Here is a 22,528-nt window from a genome sequence, read left to right on the forward strand (position 1 = left end):
AAATAAATTGACCAACATAGGCAGCCCCCACTGCTTTCCCTCTTCTCCTGCCTCCTGCCCTTCCCAGCTTAGGGCATTCCCTGTTTCCTATGATGTGGTAGCACTTCATCTGGACATCTCCTATGGGATTGTGTTAGGGATATTTAGTTAGAAATCTTATCACCCTTATTTAACTATAAACTCTGTAAAGGTGAGCTCATCTTCCTCCTCTGAAATTCTAGCCTAACCCAATACCTGACACAAAATAGATTTTGAAAATATCTGATTTATAAGTGTGGGTGAATGAATGAACATGAAACTGTGGATAGCCCCTTAGTGAGCTGGAGAGGCTGCTATAGAAGCATATGGAATCACCCTCCCCACTTCTACTGATTCTGAGTTCTTGCTAGAATTAATAGGCAGCTAGTGATTTATTGAAGATCTACTATGTGCAAAACATGATGGGAGCTCTAGGACTGAGACATTTTTACTATACTTCTATTCTCACTCCAGCTTCTTGCCACATCATCATCATCATCATCATCATCATCATCATCATCATCATCTTAAAAGGTAAAACTGAAAGCTTCCACAGGGCACTTCTTTCTATTTTGTGTGTGTGTGTGTCAAGGCTGGGAATTAGAGATATGAAGGTGATATCACTGGAAATACTCAGGGCTGTCACATCTACATCTGGGGTTTGGCACTACCAGTTCATATTTTCTGAATGAATTATTTCTATGTGCCTTCACAGTGGCCAGCACTGCATTTCCTTGCATATATTGTATGTTCAATGAGTACTTGTCAATTGATTTTGTACAAGTATGTGACAGCATAAATATATTATGAAAAATGAGGAGTCTATGCACCAAAAGACTCAGAATTCCTTCTAAAAAGTATACAGTGCTGAAGCTTGGCTTAAAGTTCAAATACCCCTGAACCCTGCCCTGCAGTATCTCTAAACAAGGGAATTTGATAAGGTAGTTGAAGGTTAATATTACCTTTGCTCTCTCGCTGCAATCAAAAGCATTCTTAGCTTTTAGGCGAACCCCACTGACTACTTCGGTGAGGCATTTTCAAGAGTATAGAATCATCCTTTTCACTAGCAAAAGAAGATGCTGTTTAATTTGAGGAGCCTGTTGAACAATGCAGCTCTTAGAAATGGTCACAGTTTTGTGGTTCGAAATTTTCGGTAAGTGATGATGGCCAGAGATTTCAGTGTGATCTAGGAACCATGGTGATAAATGAAATTTATCTATTCTGTAGAGTAAGTAATGCAGCCTCAAAAGCCCTCTTTCTGCAGAGTGTAATGCCAGGTTTGACCCTCAGAGACAGCTGTCTCTAATTTTGGCTGAGCTTTCATTGCTCAGTCCTCTGTAATCAGATTTCATTGTGTTTGGGGATTGGGGTGACTAACCACAGCAGGTATAGCAGGCATAGTTCTTGACATCTTCTGTTTGTGTATATTTCAAGTGAGCAACTGGCTGAAGTAAATTAGAGGAACTAATTTACACAGGGCCTTCAGCTTTGTGTTCAATGGTTTTTCTTGAAAACAATGAATCAGTCCAGGGCATAGGAATTAATTACTTGGAGTCTTATGTGTGATGTGAAGAATGATTTTTTAATAATAAAATCCAAGCCCTGACTGGTGTGGCTCAGTGGACTGAGCACCAGCCTGGGAACTGAAAGGTTCCCAGTTTGACTCCCAGTCAGAGCACATACCTGGTTTGCGGGTTAGGTCCTCAGTTAGTGGTGTGTGAGAGGCAACTGATCAATGTATTTCTCATTCATTGATGTTTCTCTCCCTTTCTTTCTTCATCCCTCTCTCTAAAAATAAATAAAATGTTTTAAAAATAAATAAAATAAAATCCAAATTTGATATCTACCCCTGAAATTCTCGGTCGCATGTACAAAGGAGGCTGTCTCCACTGGATTAATTATAAAAGCTACATCCAGATTAGAGCCATGGAGCATGTGGTAGAAAATGGTGCATAGTGTGTCTGTGGGGAAGGTGGTGAGCTAGCTGTGTAAGCAAGGTTATAAATGTGGACTTTGTTACTAGAAAGCTTCTAGAGTAATTAGAGCATGTTAAAAATCAGATATAATTTTCCAGGGCCTCTTCACAACCTAAACCAACCCCAAAACAACTTCACTGACTTCATAAAGGAGGAAGCTTCTAGTCTGAAGTTTCTTCCCACTGTTAGGAAGTGACCCGATGACAGCGGCCCTCAGCCTCCCTTCTCTGGGCCATCTCACAGCTTTGAGCTCTCTGGATCACTTCTTTGGTTAATATAAAACTCTCGGAAGACAGAATTTCATTATAAAAGATATTGTAAATTAAGTCCATAGTGGTAGACTTAAGTGAGACCTCAGAGCAACAGAATAATGCCTTCTCTTTTTATACAGATAAATTAAATGAAGTCCAGAGAAGTTATGGGGTTTACCAATTACCTTCAGAATTAGACCATATATCCAAGAATCTGGAGGAAAGGTTGGGTTTTGGAGTCTCAAGAACTATGTTCAAGGCCTGGCACCACTACTTGCTGGCTATAATTTTGAGCAAGTCACTTAACTTTTCTGTGATGTTGACTCACCTATAAAATGGAGAAAAGAGTAATACCCATTCTGCTTCCACCACAGAGTACTTCAATCATTCATTTACTAAATACATATTGATCACCTACTTTGTGCCACACCCTAGGCAAGGTGAGGGAGATACAGTGGTAAATAAGATATTTCATTCCAGACACATAAAGTCACAGCTGCTGATAATCAACGATATAATGTGAGAAAACTATAGTGACAGACAAATGTTCATTATTTTATTATTCTATCTCACTGAGTTATGTCAGATAAAAATGTGATGAAATTTTATTCCATAGTTTCTAACAGAGTCATCACTGAACTGAAGACAATCAACTAAATAAATAATAGCAAAGCTTGGAACTTAAACATATATTCTTTGCAAAGTACAGTGATTATTGATTTTTAAAAATAATTATTATAAATTTTTGCAAAACCTCTTCAAAATATTCGGGCTTTTGATATTTACTAATATTCTATTGTCTACATCCAGCTACATCAGACTACAATTCTGAAAATCCTGGCTAGCCATCTGTCATAGTAAATGAGGGCTGAGGCAAAAGTATGCCATTTGAAAATGTGAAAGCATCAAATCACCTGTTATTAGGAAGTTAAGACCATGAGTATCTATTGAAAAATGGGATAATACTGAAATGGTGTCATTCTCATGTACCATGTGTATTTTTCTTTTCTACTTTTTTAGTTAGCCACACTAGCTGCCAGCTAGATAAATTCAGAATTTCCAGTCTCCAATTAGGCCTATAGTCTTTGATGACTAGAGAGTTATAGGAAACATGTAGTTAGGGTTTCACAATGCCACAAAACAGGGACTGCACAGTTTTGAAGTGAGAAGCATGTCACCATAAACATGATAAAATTATAGCTTAAGTGAAGCTGAAGCCATCCATGCTGGCTCCTGGATCAATCATTTGTAGTCAATTATTATTATTATTATTATTATTTTTACAAAACCAATAAGATCAGACACCAAGATGACCAAAAACACCAAATCCATAGTCTTTTCATCTCACAAATGAGGCTCTAGAGCCTGGCTGTGTTTGGATAATACATAGTGTCCTATGATTCATTGCCTATTAGGAAAACCACTATATCTTTTAAAGAAACTACTAAAAATCTCTTTATCAAAGAAGACCACTTTGTAAGTGCAGTTCAATTTTATCTCACAAATAAAAATTTCTTCAGAGAATATTGAGCTAAGCCACCCAATTCTGTAGAGGTTATGGATTGGAGGTAGAGGTGACTGGTTTTCAGGTATTTCATTCCAGACCTCTCTGAGGGCTTACATAACTCATTATGTTCCCTTCATCCCATGCTCATGCCCAGCTACACATGTGGATACAGACAAAGTGATTACAGTCTACCCATGTGTTTGCATAGAGGAGAAAAAGCAATCATCTTTGATTATCACATTTTCTTTCATAACTAAAATGAATGCCTTTAAGAAAACATATTTCTGGACTTCAGAAAACTATACAGGGCATGAGAGCAGGAATGAAATGATGTTTAAATGTTCCCCTTGGTCAACAGTAGAATTTGGGTTTTATTTCCAGTTTGTTATTTTTAGTAATTTAGTAATTTAATTAAGATAAAAGAAGTAGAGACAGCCACAGATTTTTATCAGTTTTGTGTTTCCAACCCTTTCATAGTAGGCCAGCACAAAGTGAAACATCATCTCACTCATCAATTTTCAGATGAGAGAAAATTTCACAGTTTTAGAATATTGACAGTCTGAGATATTTTAGAAACCACATAGTCACCCAGCTATCAATAGTGATTTATACCACATGTGAGTATGTGGCAACAGTGAGAAAGTTTCCAAGTACATTTTTATTAATGAATTATTGTTATTGTTGTTAATCATAAAATAAGTTTAGAAAAATTTTTGCTTTTATCAAATCAGACTCTGTAAGATCTGATTCAGTAGGATCAAATCAGTAGGGTCAGATTCAAGAGTTTTGTGAAAACAAAGTCACTGTCCTTTGTATGCATTGTAATATACCTTTTGAGAAAGAAAGAGAGGGATAGAATTAAAGTTAGGCCACTGAGAATTTGATGACTCCAGTATAGCCCATAGGAAATCTTGTGCTTATAAGTGTCGTAGAAGACAAAGACATAAAGGACCACTGACTTTTAGTACATTTTCTTAGTTTTTCAGATGAGAAATTGAGGCCAAAGATGCAAAATTACCTTGCAAAGGTCATAGTTGAACTAGGACTAGAATTTGAATTCAATACCAATGTTCTATTCATTATACTGTTCCGATTACTTTGATCCTTCCAGATTGATCAAGTTGGCCAATGTACCCTTGCACAATATCCCTTTCTTAGGTATAGCCAAAATATCTCAGTAACAGCAACAATAACAACAACAACAACACAACAAAGAAAATAAACCTTAACTGTTGCATCCATCTCCAATGTTAAAGTAACACCAAAACCTCAGCATTAGGAGCCTTTGGCCCTCTCTTATGCCTCCAGAAGCTAAAGTCTTTATCTCAAATTCTTCACAGTGATCAAAATATCATTTAACACTGAATTTTTTCCTACTCTGGCAAAGTCTGTTTCTGACTGACCACATTTTACTCGAATCAAGTACTTTTTCTTCCAACAAAATATAATTATACAAGGGAACATATCCAGGTCTCCCCCCCAAGCTCCAAACAATTTACCAGAGTTGGAAAATGTAGACTCTAGCAATAAAAGGTTCATTCTTCCAATAGAGAATACTCCTCCATTTTCTAGCTGGGAAGGTATTTGGGTAAAGCTAACACAAGGATTTACTATTACCTTGGCTTAACTTCTTAGCATTCAGTGATTTAGGGTTGAGAAATCACTATAATTATTTTTTCAAAGGATAAAATTAATGTAAGGGACTAGTCTTGCCTTTTTCAAAATTCTGGTTTGATCAGGTTGTAATGACAATGACAGTTTTGCCAGAAAATCTGTACGTGGTTCCCATTGTTTTCTCCAATACTATATCTTCCTTATTATGTGTTGGCTGAAGAATGATAATGTGATTTAGGTCTGATTTACCAAGGAGACACGTTTAAGTGCAAAAAGACCATGCATTTTATGGAAACAATAAAATAGTAACTCTGGCCCTGGTCTGGATGCTCCTGAACCAGATTAGGCTGTTTCCAACTGCAGCATGTGGTGTCTAGGAGAACTTAATAGCCATTTATGCCAGTGGTTTTAATTGGCTACTTCCAGTGTGGGTTTATCACCAGAAAGTAAGAACTACTTGATAAGGAATAGGAAAAAAGGGGGCCTGTGGTGGAGGCATTTCAGCATGATGAAACTGTGCAGCTCTTCTACTTTACCATAATTTATTAAACTTTATTTTTATTGTTTACACTCTTACAGATGGCCCCATTTTCCCTGCCCTTGCCCACCTCCCCCTGCCCTCCCCACTCTTCCCTCAGGCCCTCACCACACTGACTGTTGTCTGTGTCCATGGGTCATGCATATATATTCTTTGGCTAATTCCCTTCACCTCCTTTCATCTAGTTCCCCCTAAAACCCCTCCCCTGTGACAGCTTAAGGAGTTTAGGAAAGAGGTGTGGCAGTCTCATTTTGGAGGGAAGGTAGGGTGCTATAAGGAGATAGTAAACAGGATAAGAATTTAAACTGGAACCATTGTGTTTGCTTTCCTTCCAGTGATAAATTTTCCTGGTTAGCTTTTGGTATCTCTAAAGCACAGCTCTTTTTCCCAGGCAAACATTTCCCGCCCCACCTCCTGGATAGAACTGAGAAAGGTGGTGACTACTGTAATGATTTTTTGATTGTGTAAACAGTACGACCCCCCTTACCACTTAAGATGCAATTTTTTAAAGTTTTGTAGTTAATCACTGAAGTACTCACATGCCAGTATGACATTCTAACCCTTTTTGTCCCCAAGAATCCTGGAGACTTAATATGTCCAAAAGAGGTTCGTGGACAGAGAGAATCAAATATCAGTATAGTTCACTATCAAGATACTTTGGATTTGGCCCTCATGCTGTCATGGGCAAAAACTTGTCCCATCATGTCCTCTCATCAGTTTTCCAGGTTTTTGCACTTGACTCAGAATGTTGCACTTAGGACTCAAGGTTAAAACTTCCTTGTTTCACATGCATATGGCTAACCATTATTCTCAGTAATGCAAGCACTGTACTAGAGTGGTTGAGCCCTAAGGGACTTCAGCTTTAGCAAAACACTAGGCCCATACTTGTTCTTGCCTCAACATTAATTCTGATTTGGGGCATTTGGGGTTCTTTTATCATCAGATCTTGGTCACAGCATTGAAAATCCATCATGACAAATCTCTAAATTAATTCTTGGAAATCTGCTGAATTTCTTATACAAACTGATTTACTTTTGCCCCAGAGACATTCATTCACCCATTTACTTAAGAAATATTTATTGAATGCCTATTATATCCCAGTCATTTCAATAAGCACTGCATAAATATTAATGAATCTAACAGGCAGGATCCACAATATCAGGGACCCTGACATCATGGATCGTATAATCCAATGGGAAGATAAAAAAGTAAGCAATAAACAGAAACATACATATATATTTTAAAATTGTTGTGATCAGTATTATGAACAAAATGAAGACAAAGTGGAGACTACACAGTACAGTCAGGGACGGAATCTTGTAGGATGTGGTATTTAAGCATCCAGTCTAAGGAAGACAAAAAGCCCATCTTGAGAACTCAGAGGACAGAAGAAATGGCATATAAGAATCTTACAATGGGGCCCTTGCTGGTGTGGCTCAGTGGATTGAGTGCCAGCCAGTGAACCAAAAGGTCACCAGTTCGATTCCCAATCAGGGCACATGCCTGGGTTGCTGGCCAGGTCTTCAGTTGGGGGTGTGTGAGAGGCAACCAATCAATGTATCGATCACACATCTATGTTTCTCTCCCTCTCTTACTCCCTTCCTTCTCCTCTCTCTAAAAATAAATAAATAAAATTTTTTTAAAAATAATCTTATACTGGGAAAACATTTGGAATACAGGCAGTCCTTCCTTTGCATGGTCCCAATATGTAGCAATTTCAATTACTACAGTTTAGTTAAATAAGTGCAGTGTTCAAAGTACACAGTTCAAATTTCAGTTGTCATGGTATATTAATTCTGAGTAGTTGCATAAAGTAAAAATTTCATTGCTAGCTCTTCAGTTCACAAATCACTATGCAAATAACAGATGCACATCATGATCAGTGACCAATCACATTCCTTCTTTCAAAGTCTGTTGGTGATTGCTCACTGTGCATCTGTTATTCAGTTCACATACATATAGCAAAAAAGCATAGTTGTGCTGCCCACTTTTGAACACATGTGACGTTTTATGAAAATGGATAATTGAAAGAAGGAATTGTCTGACAGAGATAAAAGTGCAGCAGATAAACAAAAACTAGCACTGGCAGTTAAATTTGAATCAAATGTTAATGTATTTAAGAAAGAACTGTCCTGGCTGGTGTAGCTCAGTGGATTGAGTGCGGGCTGTGAACCAAAGTGTTGCAGGTTCGATTCCCAGTCAGGGCACATGCCTGAGTTGCAGGCCACAGCCCCCAGCAACTGCACATTGATGTTTCTCTCTCTTTCTCTTTCTCCCTCCCTTCCCTCTATGAAAATTAATAAATAAAATCTTAAAAAAAGAGAAAGAACTAGCTGACTGTGGGATTGTTGACCCTGCTACTGTTTGAGAGGCTCTAGATATGCAGCTAGAGGAACTTAGTGAAGAGAAAGTTATCAACATAAATGAAGAAAGTGGTTGTGACAAAAAGTATGAAGATGTTCCAGAGGAAGTGCCACCAGCAAAACACCTCACATTAAAAGAATTCTCACCTTGATTGGTGTTGCCCAGTGGATTCAGTGCCGGCCTGTGAGCCAAAGGGTCACTGGTTAGATTCCCAGTCAGGGTACATGCCTGGGTTGTGGGCCAGGTCCCCAGTAGAGGGTGTGTGAGAGGCAACCACACATCGATATTTCTCCCCCTCTCTTTCTCCCTTTCTTTCCCTCTCTCTAAAAGTAAATAAAATATAAAACAAATAAATAAAAGAATTCTCAGTGATATTTCACAACATTGAAAATGCAAAGGATAAATGGTGGAAGTTGATTCAAACTTAGAAACATGACAATTTGCCAAAGCATAGAAAAGATGTTTCCTCGGTATCTTAAGTTATACAATAAGGAGATGGCATGCACTATTGAAACTACTTGACAGTTTTTACAAAGAAATAAAACACTATAATTCTCAATGTTTCTAATGTTTTAAATTACAGTGTACTCTCTCTATATATGTTTTACTATCCTTTTAATTTCCCCCATGTATTTACACTGACAATAACAGACTTTTTAATGTTTTGACAAAATTTTAAAAGTCACAGAATAATTGTAATTTTCCCTATTGATTATTCAGATTTAATGGTTATTTACAGTCCCACACTACAATTCAAAGCCAGAACTGTCTGAAATAAAAAGCTTTTCTGCTAACATTAATCAGAGGTGCAATTCCAGGGCAACAAGAATGAGGGCAACATTATCAGCCACTGCCATTTGGTGACTAGTCACAAAGAGATATTCTTCTAAGCACTTGTAGTCTAAGAAAAATAATTTGAAATAAAGTTTCTGTCATTATATAAATTTGAAAATGAAAGGTCTGGACAAAAAGGAAGATTCATGCAGGATGTTTGTGTTTTTTTTTTTCTACTTTCAAACTCAAATCTGTTAATGTGAAAATAAAAAAGCAATATCTCATAATGTGATGTCAACAGCAGAACACTAACCTTAACCCTAAAATGAACTCTAACCACACCTCCAACTTAGAAACTTCTTCAAGTGTGTAAGAACAAATTTGGGAAAATCCTAATTTGTCTTCTATTGGGGTAATAATAAGGGCTAGACATTGGAAGTTTTTAAAACATTTTAATTTTTTGATTTTAGAGAGGGGGTGGGAGAGAGAGAAAAAGACATCAAATTTGTTGTTCCACTTATTTGTGCATTCACTGGTTGATTCTTCTATGTGCCCTGACTGGGGATTAAACACACAACCTTGGCATCAGGACGTTTCAACCAACTGAGCTACCAGGCCAGGGCAGGGTTGTAGCTTTTCTGAAGTAACTGAAGGTGTTGTTGAGCCTCCTCTTTCACCATTATTTTATGATTTCCTTGCATGGAAAAGGGAGAAAATAGTTTAATTACCTGCAAGATTTTCACTCCTAATTCTTTTTCTCTGTGATTCAACAACAACACAATTTTAAGGTCTATAATATCTTCTTAAATAAAACATATAGTCCTGTGATTATTTAGAAGGGGATAGATAAAACAAAACCATACAGGGACTGAGACTGGAGGAGGGTATTGAATCTCTTAAGTGTGGCAGTTTGGAGACTCAGCTTGTGTGGGCTCCAAAATAACCAGAAAAATATTGCTTGAGCTCCAGGCAAAAAATAAAACCTCAAAATTAGGACATAGGTTGTTTTCCTGTTGTTGATAGATATGAGCTCAGCAGCTATAGTGACGATTCACAGATTCTTGAATCCTGGGGAGCAGAGCTTTCCAAGCAAAGTGTTTCCCCCTTTTAAAATAATATTGGAGGAAGTGCTTAAGACAAGGAATATTAATGTATTATTGTAAGACACAGAATCAAGAGAGTTTATCTTCTATGATTTAATGTTGCTTGGACTTTATTCCAGAAGAAACAAATATTTTCAAAACTTCCCTAAATGTGAATTTAGAAAATGAAGCTGCCATGCCTCCATTCCAGGCCAGACATGTTAAACCTGTTTGCAGATCCTCAGAAAACAAATCCAGTTGACCCTAAAAAATGCATGAATATCAGTCAAATGGTTTACTTCTCAATAATATCAGTACTTGTATAGTCTAAGTATTGCTTAATATTTATCGTTAATTAATGTTATCGGAACCAAACACATAACCAAGCTACATATGTAAAAAAAAATTTCCTGCCTCATGCCATGTCTCTAAAGTTATTAAATCGCTGACTACTACTGTTGAGATGTTGGACACCATTTTGTAAGCTATTTACTAGGGTTTCCATAGAAGAAAAAAATGAAGGTCTATTCTAGAAATTTATTTAACCAGCAAAATATTTTTCATATTTACAATTTAGTTTTTAAATATTTGGTTCTTCTTAGTATAAACTTTTAATTATTTATTTATTTTAATTTATGTTTTGTTATGTACATAATCTATTAGGATACTAACATATAATATAAACTAATATGTATGTATTATAGATCCAGTTCAAATTTTTTAAATATGAGGGGTCTGTAGTAAAAAAACTGAGGACTGATACTTTAAAGAAATTTCCATTTGGAGAATATATGAGTCACATATTTTAAAAGTTTAAAAAATGTTTCATCTTTGAAATAGAAATGTGAACCAAAATTTAGATTCACACACAAGTTGAAAACACTACTTTTTATTGGAGTTGAATATGTCATTAGGACCTTCTATTAAATCACTCTATTAACCATTAGCCAACTAACCCACAAATCATCATTATGGAAGTTAGTTTCCTTAATAACTTAAATCTTTAAAGGGCTTAATCTCACAAAAGGTCTACTGAAAAAAATTCACTCACCTATTGAGTAATAAATGAACAAATCAACTCTGCCAGAAAGTTGGGTATTTAGAGAAATATCATTTCCCTAAAATCATTCATTTGTTTAAAGTTATTTCACATCATGCAGTATAAACAACAAATTGAGTGAATTTATGATTTTCCTACCTATAATCTTAATATCATCATTGCAAAAGAATATAAATAAATCCCACTAGAGAATTCACTCTTTATCTCAAGTAGCCCAAGCTCTGTGCTTAGGCTGGAATTTAAGCATGACCATTTTGTGACAGTTGTTCTACTCCTAGTAAAAGTAATGTTTAATACAAGTGATAAACTACAATTTGCCCTTGGTTATTCACAATTTCTAATGATATATAGCACTAATTATTGTTAAGTAGAAATAACACTGGGAATACTGAAAGAATAAATGCTGTCCATTTTATATACCGATCATCCCAAATAACAATTATTGTCATCACAATATAACAGAATGTTAAAATGGGACTGTCTGTCTCAGTTTCTGCCCAGGCCCAATAGGTGCTGACTCTTCCTTCATTCCAAAATGAGATGCCAGATCACTAAAACAGGACTTGCAAAGAATGCAATATACTTAAGAGATAGATTTGCAATGCATCTGTGACTTCCTGCAGCTTCTAAAATGTATGCAGAAACCAAGAAACAGGTAGTAGGTTAGAAGAGCATTTTTGAAATGTATGATGTGTCCCACATACAGGGGTACTCTTTCCTCATCTCAAGCCTAGGGACAGTGGCTCCAATGGCATCAATCAATGGGAGAGCTTGTAGACATAATACACTAATCTCAGGCCTCTACCTGGGAAATCTTAAGTAAGAGGGACTGGATGGCTAACTGTTTTTATGGCAGAAAAAGAGAGGAGTCCATACTGGGATGACCCTGACTCTTGTAAGAGCATAGAACATGAAGGGCTTCTCCTGAACCAACATGGAACACCCAAGAGACCTAGCATGGTATTATTTCACATCATGACCAAAAGACTGCTGAGGGGGTAGGGAGATGTCAGCAGGAAGAGTCTGGAGGTAGCCTCTTGGATGGCAGAGGAGATGTAATTATCTGCCATCAAGTACTGCTGTGAGAAATTCCCAGATGAGAGAGTACTCCAAGGGACCCTGAAAAGCACCCCATAAGAAAAAGTGTCGGACTCAGGCATCTACATCAATGCTAGATTGCTAAAACAGAACCAGAGTTTGCCTGGCCCTTAACTCCTCACCTTCTGTTGGCTTTACATGAATGCACTGATGGCAGAAAATCAGAGGGAACAGCTTGTGATCCCTCTTCTGCTTAGAGAGGAGGCCAGCTTGAGTTAGGCTTGAGCTGGAAGGCAAAAGGTATTAACTTGCAGTACATCTCTTAAAGTTGAAAAATCATTCTTATTATTACACATCATTCTACTGAGACTCTTTGAGGGAATCAAGCAAGCAGAGGACTCCCCCCTGCCCCAAAAGTTACTACAAAAGCCACCATGTCCATTGTATTTCACCAGGGACAAGTAAAAAGAACAAATCTCGAATAGATTTGAAGGGTAGTAGGGGAAAAAGAATGACCTTGTTTTCTATTGTATGGATATTACAAGTTATGATTGAACAATCTATTGGTTTCAATAGTAATAGCTAATGTTTATCAAATGTTTATTATATACCCAACACTGTCTGATTTTCATGTAACAAATTATTTTATTCTAACAATAAATCCTATAAGGGAGAGGTTAAGTTACCCAAAGTTGCACAACTAGTAAGTGACAAAGCCATTCATATGGCTATTTGCAGCAAATAAGAATTCAGTTTCTCTCTTCAATTTTTTTCTATCAACAATCAAAATACAGAATATCTAAAATGTCACCCACAGCCATATCAATTCCAGTGCATTAGCACTTTGCAGAGACACATGAGGCTACATGTGATTTACTGATTTGTTTCAGAAACAAAACATTGAGTCATCACAGGAAATGCTTTTTTCTTAAATATATATTTCTCTTTTTCTTTCTTTTTTTTAGATGTGGACAACCACTACAAAATAAAGTACAGCTCAAGGGTCGTGACCTCCTCACTCTAAAGGACTTTACAGGAGAAGAAATTAAGTATATGCTATGGCTATCAGCAGATTTGAAATTTAGGATAAAACAGAAAGGAGAGGTATGTAGCATTTTCATCTTCCATTACTACCAATCAGCTTTTTAAAAATCAGCCTTACAAAGAAAGAGGCAAAAGAAAACATTAAAATTCCTAAACAGTAGCAAGAAATGAAACCACACAGTCAAGTTAGTTGATTATCACTGAAATCACTGACTGTATAGGAATATAAAAAGCATAAAAATAAGTTATTCAATGACAAATCATTGCATTTCTTTCATGTGGAATGTTGAAATTCATTGTTAACTGGATCAGAACTCAAGGAATAATTCTCTGGAAAGATTTTATTTTTATACCTCCTTTTCTCTGTGCGTTTTCTATCAAGTTAAAAATAAGGATGATACATTTTTTTCTACAAATTTTGATTGTGAATGAGTAGCAGATATATAATCATTAGGATAATGTCAAAAAAATTACACTGATGTGACAATGTTTTAAAAATTAAGATTAGCCAAAAAAAAAACCCCACATAATTAAATGGTAACCAAGTAGGAGAAAAGATGGGATATGGTGCTTAGCTATAATCATTATTCAGCATTTTGAGCAATTTATATTTGCAAAACACTTAATTAATGCAGTGGCTTCATTTAGACTGCTTAATTGTGAAATCATTTTTGTATTCCAAGCTTGTTTAAAAACTTTTTTAAAAAGTTGGTTACAGGTTGAGAAAGTTTTACACAACCTTGATTTTCTTATCTAGTTCATGAGCTCTTCAAGTTCCTATGAATATACTGAAAACAGAGTGACTGCAACTGTTATGGCATGGTATTCCTGTAGAAGATCTGAAATAAGGAGAAAAGGTCCCCCAAGATCCCAGGCCTTTATTCTTTACATTGTGTGTGAGGATGTTTAACTGGCAGGAATCTATTTGAGTTCATCATATCAGAAAAGTCCATCTATAGAAGAGGAAGGAAGAAGAACCCCACCCCACACCAAACTCTCCAGATTGTTTCCACATGATTTTCAGAAACAAATCCTTTGCAATCCTATGAGGATGCATAATGAAAGTGTAGCTGACACTCTGAGGCTTCATCTTTAGGTGCCTTAGAGCCCCATTTTGTGACAGGGCAGCATGTTCTTAGCTGAGAAAACATTTCCAAACCTTCCATCTTCAAGGTCATTGAACACTGATGGGGTCTTACATGGATTTAAGTAAGAAGGTGGTTCCAGTGTGAAATATTAATAAACTGAACAAGTGTTCAGACTGAACCCAAAGCAACTAATAATACTTTCTAATTATATGCCAATAATCTGTGGGAGTTCCTGTTCCCTTTCCCCATTTGTATAGAAAATTAAAAAAAAACAACTTTAACTTCACTTTTTAAGTGACATTTGAATACTTATTTGGAAGCAGTGATGAATTATTCTGTATTTTGATAATGTAAAGAATTTTGAAATATAATCCTTGATATTGGATATTTTTCATCTTAATTGTATTCTTGTCCTTGATTTTCAGTATTTGCCTTTATTGAAAGGCAAGGCTTTAAGCATGATTTTTGAAAAAAGAAGTACTCGAACAAGATTGTCCACAGAAACAGGTGAGTCCACCAACAAACTCACCCTTGTGTTGAAGAAGGGGCTGGAGGGTGAGGACCTGGGAGTAGTCCAGTGGAGGGTGGCAGGTAAAGGGAGTCTGTCTTTTTCTTCAGCAACCACAGAGGGGAAATACTGTCTCTGGGAGCAGCAGTACAAGTTTCTCAATGCCCCTTCCAATTCTTGTAAAAGCTGAAAGCAGAAAGATTAGCTTCATCTATAGGAATTCAATGAGGACTTGAATAGAAGTCCCAAATAGCACTTAATGTTAAGTACAAAATGTAAGTAGGCACAAATTCTCATGCTTCAAACTCGTGTGGTCAAGAAATGTGTATTTTTCTGACATGTAAAGAACTTTATCTTATTTGTACCACTTTTGCTGTTTGGTGGAAATGTAATTTCTACAATATTAGGCAGTCCTCTGTCATTCCAGGGGTTGCTTTGTGAATTTAGTCTCCCATCCCTTGCATTACAATCAAGCTTAATTCCTAAAAAAATATATGAATCTCAAGACATCTAAGGCAATGGGTATCTGGTCATGAAAGGTTAATGCTGGAGTCTGCTAAGATTTCTGTATCCCGATTGGACATTGGCTCTCTCCCATTCACTGTGGAGTTTACTTCACTGTGATCACAAGACCTCAAATATATCTTAGTTTGGCTCTCTCAGTCTCTTGGCAGCTCTCCACACCACACTGGGCACAGAGATACCACAAGGCTCTCTCTACTATAGTGTTCTTTGCTCACACTGGATTCCAGGGAGTTCTGCATTTGTTGTTCTAGATCTCTCTTAAAAGCATGGCACAGGTATTCTCAGCTCTAGGGTTTCCCAGGCTCTTCTAAAATTTCCATTATGCTCCCCAACCTGAAGTACTTGGCCTGGGGTACATACAGGAGTTTACAGTGTCCAAGACCCACCAATTTCTGTTTATCTATTGATCCTCTTCTTCCCCTTCTACTTCCCAGTTTTGGAAGCCCAGTGATAAAGTAGGAGAAAAAAATCTCACTATGACTATCCATGTATTCTTTCAAATCTATTGTTTGCAGCAAGAATCCTAGGCTGTTAAAACAAAAATTTCTTTTTTTTTCTCAAATGCTTACCTCTGTACTAAGTTTCAAAAAGTCTGTTTTGAAAGTTATAAGCCACACATTGCTTTTTTTCTTTCTTTCTTCATTTCTGTTCTATCAGAACTTCCTTGAATAAACAATATGACTGCCCAAATGGGCAAATGGATAGAATTGAGGATGAAGTACCACAAACAAAAACACATTGATTGATTCTGGAAATATCTTATCCAACTTACAAGCATCAGAGCTTTCTAGGGCTTAGAAGCAAACATCTGCTTATTGCCATTCTTGCCTTTTAATGATTAGTAATGAAGTTAAAATACATGACAAAATGAAGTTCAGAAGAATTAAGTGACTTCTTAAGTTCACTCAATTAATACAAATAGCACCAGGGTTCAGGTGCCAAGTTCACTATTCTTATTAATGCATTCTTATTGTCCCCTGAAAGAAGGAAGGAGAAACAAGGGAAATATAAGATGTCACCTAATCTTTAAAGTCATAGAAAGAAAACAGATGAGAACATTTTGTTCTTTAAAGTTGGCTTCTTTAAGAGATCATGTGGACATCTGCCATTAAATAAAGAAAAATAAATATTGTATAAACCAGTTAGTAATGATCAAATTCTGCATCTTTTCAACATGGATCTTCCATGAGTTGGGCAGAATTTTATGTTATCATTTTTTATCATTAGTATGAGGAGTGTTTTTTTAAGTTATCAAAAGAATTAATTAATATATAGAAATTTCTCAATTTTAAGGTTTTTTTAGCTGTTTTTCAAGTACAGTTGTCTCCATTTTCACCCCACCTCAGCCCCTGCCCCACCAATCCCCACCTCCCACCTTAGAACCTACCCCTTTTGACTTCGTCCATCTGTCCTTTGTACATGTTCCTTGATGGACCTTCTTGTATTTTCCGCCATTATCCCCCTGCTCCCTTCCCTCTGGCTACTTTCAGTTTGTTCTTTAATTTAAGGTTTCTGTTTATATTTTGCTTGCTTGTTTGTTTTGTTGATTAGTTTCCACTTATAGGTGAGATCAAATAGCTGGGATTATACCCTAAGAATCCTGAAACACCAATTCAAAAGAACCTATGCACCCCAATGTTCATAGCAGCACAATTTACAATAGCCAAGTGCTGGAAGCAATCTAAGTACCCATCAGTAAATGAGTGGATCAAAAAACTGTGGTACAGACTTCTGGCCAAGATGGAGGCATAGGTAGACAAACTGTGCCTCCTTGCACAACCAAGATAGGGACAACAGCAATTTAGAAACAGAATACCAACCAGAACTGACAGAAAATTGAACTATATGGAAGTCAGACAACCAAGAAGTTAAAATAGACCCATTCATTCAGACTGGTAGGAGGGGTGGAGTTGGGTAGCCAGGCGTGGGTCCTGGCATGGAGAACAGAAATTGTTGGGACTGGGCACGTAAGGCATCCAGGATGCACAAGACTGTAGTGGGTGGACCCTGAGCATGTAAGTGGCAGCTGGCAGACCCCGGCCGAGGGGTGGCAACCGGCAGACCCAGTGAGGCAGCCATTGTGAAGCAAGGCACTGCAAGCAACCCAGGATCCCAGCGCTGGGAAATAGAGCCTCGGGACACTGATTGAAAACACCTGTGGGGGTTGAGGCACAGGGAGATACTCCCAGCCTCACAGGAGAGGTCCTTGGAAAGTCCCATGGGTTGCACAAGCCCATCCACATGGGAATTGGCAACAGAGGGGACCAGTTTGCTCAAGGGAAGCGGTGGAACGGATTGAGGTCCCACAGAGAGCAGAGCAAGTGCCATTGTTCCCTGTTGGACCCTGCCCCCACATTCAATGTCACAACTCAGCGACTGGGGAGCCCCACCCTGGTGAACACCTAAGGCTCCGCCCCTCATACATAACAGACACAGCAAAACCAAAGGAAAAAAAAACAGATGGCTCAAACAGAATTGAGAGCTCCAGAATCAGTACTTTTAAGCAACCAAGAGGTAGCCAACCTATCAGATACACAGTTCAAAGCACTGGTGATCAGGATGCTCACAGAATTGGTTGATTTTGGTCACAAATTGGATGAACAAATGAAGGCTACAATAAGTGAAACAAAGAAAAATGCACAGGGAGCCAATAGTGATGGAATGAAAGCTGGGTCTCACATCAATGGAGTGAACCAGAAGGAAGAAAAAAACATACAATCAGAAAAGAATGAAGAAATAAGAATTTAAAAAAATGAGGAGAGGCTTAGGAACCTCCAGGACATCTTGAAATGATCCAACATCCAAATTATAGGGGTACCAGAAGAAGAAGAGGAAGAAAAACAAGTAGAAAACTTATTTGAACAAATAATAAAGGAGAACTTCCCCATTCTATAAAAGGAAATAGACTTCCAGGAAGTCCATTAACCTCAGAGAGTCCCAAAGAAGTTGGACCCAAGAAGGAACACACCAAAGCACATCATAATTACATTAGCCAAGGTAAAAATGAAGGAGAGAATCCTAGAAGCAGCAAAAGATAACCTACAAAGGAGTTGCCATCCTAGCAGTAACCTACAAAGGAGTTCCCATCCAACTGTCAGCTGATTTCTCAAAAGGGGCCTTACAAGCAAGAAGGGGCTGGAAGGAAGTATTCCAAGTCATGAAAGGCAAGGACCTACATCCCAGATTACTCTATCTAAAAAAGCTGTCATTTAGAAGGGAAGGGCAGATCAAGTGCTTACCAGATAAGGTCAAGTTAAAGGAGTTCATCCTCACCAAGCCCTTATTTTATGAAATGTTAAAGGGACTTATCTAAGAAAAAGAAGATAAAAAACATGTTTAGTAAAATGAGAGCAAACTCACAATTATTAACAACCACACCTAAAACAAAAACAAAAAGAAACTAAGCAAACAATTAGAACAGGAACAGAACCACAGAAATGGAGATCACAAGGAGGGTTAGCAACAGGGGAATGGGAGGAGGAGAGAGGGGGAAAAGGTACAGATAATAAGTAGCATAGATGGTAGGTAGAAAATAGACAGGGGGAGGGCAAGAATAGTATGGGAAATGTAGACGCTAAAGAACTTATGAAACATGGACATGAACTAAAGGGGGGGTGTGGGTGGGAGAGGGTGTGCAGGGTGGAAAGGAATTAAGGGAGGGTAATCGGACAATTATAATAGCATAATCAATAAAATATATTAAAAACTGGTACATTTACACAATGGAATTCTATGCAGCAGAAAGAAAGAAGGAGCTCCTACCCTTCTCAACAGCATGGATGGAACTTGAGAGCATTATGTTAAGTCAATTTTAAGTTTCTTAAACTTAATTCTTCTTAGTTGATGGTGTATTCTACCACTTTTCTCTGTTCAGATGTTATTTTTGCTATTAAATGTCCCTGAATAAGTGATCAGTTTTATCGTTCACATATAATGTGTTTGTTAAGCCATTAATAAAACCAAGAGTGAATATTTAATGAGCCTTTGCCTGCAGACCCAGTGTCAAGTACTGTACATCAATTACATGGATTATCTCACTTAGTCCTCATAATGAGTCTACAAGAGTGAGCCTGTTGAGGAAAACAGGCTGAAACAGGTTCAGCAAATAGCCCACAGACACATAGCTAATAAATGGCAGATGCAGGATTGGAAGCTATTATTAAATGTATTTTGTCAGTCTCTAATTTAATTTAGACATGTGATAGTCATGTTTTATTCCAGTAAAATTGTTTCTACAGGTGGCATTAAGCATTTTGTTAAATGATGGCCATCTGTAAAGAAGGTCTCTGAAACCTGCACAAAATTGCAAACTGTAACAACAAATACACGAGAAAAGGAAGATAAGACCATAAAAGTTATGGTTCACAGAGTATTCATCATTATCCTCAAATACCCTGGGTCCTAACTGCATATGGCATTCTGCCAAGCTCAACACTAGGAGAATCAGTCAGAGTAAGTAGCTGCTTTAAATGTTTACAGAAATGGTAAACCTCAGCCAAGAACATGGTAGAGCTTTTCTGTTGTGTACATGTGCATCTTAATAGTTGTCCCTTGACACATTTTTTTTATCAAAACCTTTTACTTTGGTACTTAGAATGAAAATAGGATGTAATTAAAACTGTGCATTACTGTCCCAGCTTGTGCCAGCCTCTAGGATGAGGTGATCCTCAGAGGACAGTCCTTGAGGATTCTATCCAAAGCCTGAGTTGCAGAGATATAGCAGTATTTCTGCTTATCCCAAGGGACAGAATAAAATTGTCCATCCAACTTAGGTCATATTAATTGCTCATGTAATGTTTTATTAAAGTGTAACACACCTTTAGAAAACATACAAATCACAAAGCATATAGATCAATTAATTCTTACAGTGAACACATCCTTGTAAGTAATACCCAGATAAAGAAACAGAACATTAATAGCAATCAGAGTCTTCCCTTGTATCTCCTTCCAGTTGCTACTACTCCCACCCTAGTGTTACCATTATCCTGGCTTCAAAAATCACAGATTAGTTTTACCTGTTTTCAATATTATATAAATGGAATCATTCAGCATATGCTCTTTTATATCTGGCTTATTTTGTTCAGCATTAGGTTTGAGAGATGTATCAATGTCCCTGTGTGTAGATGTAGATCATTTGTTCCTCACCCACTCTTTGTTTACACTTGCCTGGAAAACCGTGCCAATCTCCAGTGTGTTTGCTGATGATTATATTCTTTCATTGCAATTTAATTGAGCATATAGACAGATATATTTATTAATCTTTATAAGTGCAGTAGCTGATAGAAAAATGCACAGAGCCTCCTAAGAGATGATTCTTTTCATTATTTAACATTGGTATTTGACTTTCAAGGTGAAATAGAAGCTGGTGTCTTCCAAGCTATTCCAAATTCATCACCTTTGCAAAGGTTACAATATAAAAATCACTATACTATTGTGCAGGTAAGAGAGTGAAGAACAGAGAGGTTAATGACTGCGTTAGTTTTACCAGCAAGAGCCTTAAGAACCCTTAGATTTCCAGTGCATAAATTCCTTTATACCCCTTCCAAAGCTTCCAGGGGTCTGTGAGAAAAATAAAGAACAAAGTAAGATGTACTATTATTTTCCCAGACATAAATTAAGATATTAACAGAAGAAACGCTTTGTTCAAAAATAACTGATGTGAATGCATAAACAAGTGAAACAGATAAAAGCAGACTTCTCTGGATGAATGTAAAAGGGAGAGTAGAGATATGTCCCTCTGCCTTCCTCTCCTTAGCAATGGCAGCTCCTGGTGACTTCTCAAAACATCTGACATCATCCTGAAGCAGTCATTACCACCTAGGTCTGATAAACTGGTGAATACTTGACCTGTGCTTTTGGAATGGGGTCTGAGGCTTCTTTTGGATCAGTGACCAAATCACAGAGGGAAATTCCTTTTTAGAGTCTGAAGGCTTTGACTCCTGCTTCTTAACACTTTCTGTAACCCATCTTCCTCCCCCTACCTCATAAGTCCAAGTTTGATGTGTCTGTTCTTTATAGTACACAGAGGAAAATGAAAAGGTAACAATCTAATTCTGGGTTGTTGCAGCAAAATGACTTCTAGTCAAAGTAAGACTGTGACTTGGAACAGACTTGCCAGGAGGTCTTAAACTTTGTGTGAAACATTCTTTCATAGTCTCCAACCCTCAATGACATTTATCCCTGTGCTAGACACATAGTAGGGACACAATAAATACTTTCTTGATGAATTCACAGTATTCATATTTATTTAGGTGACTTTTCCTGTTTATAAACAGATGAAGTACTCAGGAAGAATGATTAGTGATTATAATCATCACTAAATCCCATTAGTTCACTTCACATATAACTGAACATATTATTCTTTCTGTTAACAAAATTAGATGTTTGCAAGTGAAAAGAATGGGTCCTCTCTCCAGAGTCAAAATCCCTCCTAAATTCATTCAACAGGTGTTTGTTGAGTACTTACTATGTACCATTATTTATTCTAGGTTCTTGAGATTGATACATGAGTGAAAATCCTTGCCTCCATGGTGCCAGTTCATAATAATTGTGTTACCTACTTTAGTGCTTTTTTTTTCAAAATGCTTTTTGCTTTCTCTTTCTTTTATTATAGGCTTTGCACTTCTGGGAGGTCACCCTTGTTTTCTTACCACACAAGATATTCACTTGGGTGTGAATGAAAGTCTCACAGACACAGCCCGGTTTGTAAATCTTCTCTTCAAAACTTATTTCAAAATTGATAGATATATCTCAAAAACAAAATATGCTTTTCTTTTAATAATGTATTTTTATCTTAGTATCCTATGTGCTATTGTCTGTTTTTTTTTTCTTTTCCTCCTTATTTGATATTCTGAATGACTCTACTTCATCTTCTGGCCACTTTCTGTAAGTTAAGACAACTTTTTTCTTAGCAATTTGAAGAGGCTTGTTATTATAAAACTTCAAATTTAGGAAAACTTAGGAATCATCAAGCATGACTCCAACATTTTACAATGGAAGAAATGGAGATCCAGGGAAATTGACATGTTCAATGACTCATAACTAGTTAGCATTGAAGCAGGTAATAATATTAATAGCTAACATTTATTGAACATTTATTATATGTTAGCATTGTTCAAACTTATTTAATCCTGATAACAAC

General features: G+C 37.0%; 1 protein-coding gene across 1 annotated transcript in view; it reads left to right on the top strand.

The window, feature by feature from the left end:
* The first annotated feature begins 989 nt into the window (after window positions 1-989).
* The window catches only part of OTC (ornithine transcarbamylase), a 67,698-nt gene continuing 46,159 nt past the window's right edge, over window positions 990-22,528 (top strand). Inside the window, exons 1-4 of the mRNA XM_045860524.1 lie at window positions 990-1,171; window positions 13,188-13,326; window positions 14,780-14,861; window positions 22,001-22,088. Of these exons, the coding sequence (XP_045716480.1) occupies window positions 1,095-1,171; window positions 13,188-13,326; window positions 14,780-14,861; window positions 22,001-22,088 (386 nt within the window). The 5' untranslated portion in view covers window positions 990-1,094. The remainder of the gene's footprint in view (window positions 1,172-13,187; window positions 13,327-14,779; window positions 14,862-22,000; window positions 22,089-22,528) is intronic.

Source organism: Phyllostomus hastatus, unplaced genomic scaffold (assembly GCF_019186645.2).
Source record: "Phyllostomus hastatus isolate PE091 unplaced genomic scaffold, TTU_PhHast_1.1 phas_scaffold_200, whole genome shotgun sequence".
In the NCBI taxonomy this organism is placed as follows: Eukaryota; Metazoa; Chordata; class Mammalia; order Chiroptera; family Phyllostomidae; genus Phyllostomus; species Phyllostomus hastatus.